This window comes from Octodon degus, unplaced genomic scaffold (assembly GCF_000260255.1).
Source record: "Octodon degus isolate 3935 unplaced genomic scaffold, OctDeg1.0 scaffold00017, whole genome shotgun sequence".
In the NCBI taxonomy this organism is placed as follows: Eukaryota; Metazoa; Chordata; class Mammalia; order Rodentia; family Octodontidae; genus Octodon; species Octodon degus.
Genome location: NW_004524593.1, coordinates 8307162 through 8313114, shown reverse-complemented (window position 1 = coordinate 8313114; position 5953 = coordinate 8307162). Strand labels below are relative to the sequence as shown.

The following is a 5953-nucleotide window of genomic DNA, read 5'->3' as shown; positions in this document are numbered from 1 at the left end:
AGAGGAAAGTGATCAATGATGTAGAGTGTGCCTAAGGAGAATCACATGGATAGAAAACATTCTCTCAGGCTTTCACAGACAGTACATTGGCCAAGCAATGGCTGTGACTCATCCACATGGCTGACACTGACAAACAATCTGAGGTACAGGATCTCAGGATAAATTCTGAGGGGACTCCACTGACCTTATCAGACCCAAAAGTTACAACTCTTATTGCATAGGTCCTGCTTTTCCTTGGTCTTAACCATCCATAAGAAAAGTATAAAAATGAAGTAAAAGAAGTAAAGCCATGCTGTTATGTTGAGCTGTAGGGGACTCAAGTCAACAATTTCTGACATTGCCAGTGAAGCGGAAGACCCAATACTATTATGGACTACTGAACTCTTTTAGATTATTTTGCTGAGTTTACACACCTATAATATTCAAATAACGGAACTTAACAAAAAAAGGGGATACAGATGAATGTCCATGTTGTATCTGTGTATTCAAAGTGGTTAGGATAGATATAGTTACATTCTCTTAATGAATAGAGTGATTTGTTCTAATGGTATTTCTAGATAGGATATCATGTCCGCATTTTGTACAGCAATTAACCACTGGGAGGAATGTATCCAGTGTGTTAATTATTGAAACTGTCTTACCAATTTGATTTGAAACTGTCTCATTGCTATTTGTTTATCAATGAAATTATGGAAAAAAATATTAACCTAATATTGATGTAAACAAAGTATTTTGAAAGCAATGAGTTTTTAGACTTGAAAAAATCTCTGATCTGCAAACTATGAGGATGGGACATAAACCAGATTAAACAAGAAGAAAAGATCAGTGACCTTGAAGACAGTGATGGAAAATATGCAGACTAAAACACAGCAAATAAATAACTAAGCAAACAATGAATGAAAGGACATAGAAAAATAAATGTGTGTTAATTTCAGAAAAAGAAATAAACAAAAAAATCTTCAAAAAACTAATAATTGAAATTTTTTCCAATTTGACTTTAAGAATCTCAGCAAATTTCAAGGTGAATAAATACTCAGAAAATCACACTAAGGAACAACATAGTCAATCAAATCCCTTCAGGATTTACCCTGGTTCCAAGCAAAGTTACATTTTTAGTTATACAGGTCTTGCTTTAACTTGGTCTTAAACTTATCCAGCAGAAAAGTGTAACCACAAGATATAAAAATGCTGAACTGTATTATACTGAACTGTAAAAGGCTCAAGTCAACAACTTTGGACAATTGCCCATTGTGCTGATAACACTACTATTATGGACTATTGGAACTATGTTGTGTTATTTTGCTGAATTCAAGTACCTACAAGTTTTAGACTGGTACCAAGTATGAAAAGGTCCTTTAAAGACGTCTCCAAATAACAGCTTCTCTAATAGCAATGGAGCAGCCATGTCTGATAAACCAAAACAAAATAAGGGAATATAAATAAAGAACCATTTTGTTGTGGAAAAAAAAATATGTATGTATAAACAAGATAGTTAAGATAGATATACAGTTACTTTCTCCTAGTTCAATGAGAAGAAAGGTTTGTACTAATAGTGTTTAGACAAGATATCATATCAGCATCTTGTCCTCTGAATAACTACTATGAAGACAACAATATGTAGCGTATTGATTATGGTAATGGTCCTACTAACCTTGAAACTGTTTCATTGCTATTTTACATTTGTCTCATTGAAATGAATAAAAAATTTTAAAAAGAAAAATAAATAAGTGAATTTTTAAAAAAAGTAGATCCTATAATGGGTGCTATTTTATGATGAATGTGAGACACAGAAGACTCAAATATAACTTGCTCCTGAGTTCACGCAGTGGTGCAGAGAAAGGGCTATTGCAGTTTATGTACAATTAAAGCATGCTAAGAGGTGACTTTGAGAACACAAAAGTATTCCAAAGAGATGAAGTCTCTTTAGCTTACTACCATGTAAATCAACCAAGACTTAGAACTCTTTAGCTACTGGCTTTTCAATAAGAAATTATAACCTGTCATCTGTCTCAGGAATAATATGAGTGTATTTTTATCTGCTCAAGTGTAGTACTGCTTTTTTCCATAGGAGAAAACAGATTTGTAATGCATATTACTTATTCTTGCTCTCAGAAAATGAAATTTGTGATGTACAGTAAAAATAAGAATGTTACATTCTTTCTTCTTCCTAAGGAGGTATAAACAGATTAAACTGTATTTATAATTTTACAAAATTTCACTTTTTGCTAAAGAATAAATTTTAAATCAGATTTTATTGATAAATGTTAGATATACATAGTAATGTTCATTGTAAAGAATTTGCACATGTGATACAACTTGATTCTTTTTTCCATACCCACTTTCCAAGCCTTCCTCTCCTCCCCATTTACAAAAGCTTTGTTTCTTTTTTTCTGTGCTAGAGAAGAATTTTAAGAATTTATAGAAATCCTGAAACCAAGATTTATAAGCAAAGCCAAAATAATAAATTATCATTTAATGTCTTATACAGTATTATTTTAGTTTAACTCACTAATAAAACATTTAAAAAGCATAAACTAAGACATAAACAATGGAAAGAATTTGCTCTACATAGAAAGCATTCTAAGAGGTCATATGTGCATAGGAACTAACATTAAAAACCCTCAAATAATCAATGTATGTATATTTCTTAACTTGCTTTACAGCGCAAGACTCATCAGTTTTTTGTAAAATCTTTCACTTCTCCCACCAAATGTCATCAGTGTACCTCTTTGATGGTGGGTTTGATTAGACAAGGCTGTTCATGTGAAGGTAAGAACCAAGTGAAAATAAAATGACTTGTTTAGCCTCCATTTTATTTGTCCTAACATTGCCTACCTAAATTGTAACCAAATAACTTTAGTCTCTTTAAAAGGCATTCCATGTTTTTTTGACTTAATTGTTTTTTTCTGGGTAATAAGAATGTAAACAATAAACTGATCACCTTGCTCAAGTCTGTCGAATGTTGGCAATCTATATGACAGAAGACATGAAAGTTATCCTTGATTTTATTTATTTAATTATAACATTATTAGAGAAATCATTGAGAAGTCGCCAACATCGTACCTTTTCAGAAATACTAAATGTCTGCTGCAGTGCCTCAAAAGATAGTTATTCCTAGTGTTCATAACAGGTTTCTCTCTTCCTAGTCACTGACTTACCTGTTGCGTGTTTGTTACATGCTTGCCCTGTGAGGTTAGGCACTGGGGGTGAACAAGTGAGTATGGGAAAGAGAGATCATCCCCTTGTGGAGCCAGCTCATGTCCCAAGATTTGAGGGCAAGAGGATTAGGGGGCCTTTGAAACAGAAAACAGCATGTTTTTTTGGATACCACTTTGTTTCCCAAGGCCTCTAAAATAAAAATGATTTGAATCATAATGGGATATATTATTTGAGACTGCTTTAGAAATATCATTTCTTTAAACACATAGCACCTCAACAAAATCTCATGATTTTCTGACATATCTTATTAAAAGGAAAAAAAAATAGTTGCTCATTTAAATTCTAATGCTGGTTTCTATTGCTTAGCTTTTCTGTCCGTATTGGAAAGACCTTAAAAAGTCCTTTAAGAGGATTTTAAAAGTGTAGTTATTCCCTGTTAGATGCACGTGTTCTCTTTATAATACACCTGCAGTTAGTCTGTGTATAATTTCTTTGAGAAAAGAGGAAATTAACAGCTTACTAAGGCAATGCATTCTACACTTTGTCATTTCTTAACACTGAAGTGGAAGATTTAGTCTGCATTGCCTTAAATAATCCATTAGATAACATGGGTTCAAAAGAAAAAAGGGTCATGGCTAAAAAGTAAAGATTTGAGTTATGGGTGTATTTGTGAATATGACTGACATTATCCAGGAAGCATGTGTAGACTGAAAGAACAGGTCAGGGTGTTAGAAGACATGGTCAAGAGAAAGAAAAGCACAAGATAACCAAGTAATGTGAGAAGAAATAGACTAATTCATGGGCCAGGAGGGTGTCACTGAAACCAAAGGAGAGACTTTCTTGCTTTGTCTCATTTTGGACCATAGCCAGTTCTTGTCTGGTATTTTATAGTCCGTTTATCAGAAAGAATCCTGGGCACATACCTCATTTTGTAAATCCTTGATAAGTTTTCGCTCATCAAAATTATTTGTATTAAGAACTTTTTAAGATCTTTGTGCACTCTCTTACCTTATATCTTGTACTATGAAACTGTCTGTCTTTTCTTGAAATCCTTAAAGCCTGCCTTATAAAGCCATGGAGACATAGGAATATCCCCAGCCTTTGTTGGACAGGCTTTTGTAAATGTTATGATAATGTGGTACAGCTGCTAAAGATTCCTTCTACTTTTATTTATTCCTGGGTTAGATCCAGTATAGATACTTACTTTGTTGCTTTCACTGCCCTTTGGAGGTGAGATTATTTTTCCTTATTAGTAAAACAAATTGTCATTTGTTAGACATTCCACTTGAGTGAATTGAGAAGTTTGTTTAGTTTTGACAGTTAGTACCAGTCTGTCTTGGCTGTTAGTTTCACAACATCCACCAGTGATGTACAGGCCATTTCTCTGGTGTGTATGTATTCTCACAATGATACATACTTTATTGAAACCTGAGGGGGGTTTTTTGTTTGTTTTTTGTTATATATTTAGTACAAGGTCTACAGGGTCTCACTACACAGATTGGATTCCTAGTGAGCCTCCTGTTTTCAGCCTTCCAAGTACTGGGATTACAGGTGTGCACCACCATGCCTAATCTTAATTGCTGCCCGCACAGCAGGCCTGAGATCAAACCCCGGTCCCTGCATGTGTCTAAACAGGTGCTTTAATCTGCTGAACTATTCCTGCTAGCCCCATGATTTTGTTTTTATTTATCATCTTGTTTTAGAATCTCAAAGTCACCATGTAAATATCAAATAAAGGGATCATTGTAATATTATTAATATTGCAGACTCTGAGCCAAGCTCCTAGGTTTGAATTGCAGCATTTCTAGTTCTCAATTCAGTGACCCTGAGCAAGTCACATTTGACACTGGCATATTAACTGTATCTCTCATATTATCATAGGAAAATAAAAATGCTCAATAAAGTTTATTATTACCCTAGCTGTAGTTTAAAGTATGTAGAATATTAGCACCATGATTTTAACTTTAATTTATACCTTTTTAGTCATTGAAAAATTTTATTTTAAGATTAGTGGGGCCACTGAGATAGCTCAGCGATCTAAGCACCTGCCTAGGCAAGTGCCAAGACCTGGATTCCATCCACAGTGCTGCAGCTGTGCAGGCGCCACCCCAGGCGCAGCGAGCCAGCCACCAAGACCTGGCGTGGTGGCACATGCCTGTAATTCCAGTGCCGGGAGGCTGAAACAGTAGAATCACTACGAGTCTTGAGCTGCATAGTGAGGCCCTGTACCAATAATGTACCAAATTTTGTACTATCCTTAAAAAATAATTTTTTTAAAAAAGAGCTAGAAAGAATACCAAAAAACATTTAAAATAAAATTAAATGTAAGTATTCATAGTACCTTGCATATAGTTACTGTTCCATGAATTTTGTTGTGGTCATTGTTGTTAAGTGAATTTTTATTATTTTTTGGGTTCTTTCCCTCTTAAAGTGTGTGGATTCTCATGCCATATAACTTGTGTAAACAAAGCTCCAACCTCGTGTCCTGTTCCTCCCGAGCAGACAAAAGGTCCCTTGGGTATAGATCCACAGAAAGGAATAGGAACAGCATATGAAAGCCATGTCAGGGTGAGTATCATCGTTCAGGTTTAGAGCAATCCTTTAAGATTTATTAATGAGGGGGCCGGGGAGATGGCTCAGTAGAATAAGCGCTTGCCTGGCAAGCACAAGAGCCTGAGTTCAATCCCTGGTTCCACCAAAAAAAGCTATTAAGAGAAAAAGAAATAAATCACCTATTAAGGAAAGTCTAAGCTCTTCCCTGGTAAGCACAAGGGCCTGATTTCAATCCCGGGTT

General features: G+C 34.9%; 1 protein-coding gene across 1 annotated transcript in view; it reads left to right on the top strand.

Annotated features, from left to right (window-relative positions):
• Cdc42bpa (CDC42 binding protein kinase alpha) overlaps nt 1-5953 on the top strand; it is a 358545-nt gene that overhangs the window by 314824 nt on the left and 37768 nt on the right. Inside the window, exons 25-26 of the mRNA XM_023710189.1 lie at nt 2664-2769; nt 5591-5727. Of these exons, the coding sequence (XP_023565957.1) occupies nt 2664-2769; nt 5591-5727 (243 nt within the window). The remainder of the gene's footprint in view (nt 1-2663; nt 2770-5590; nt 5728-5953) is intronic.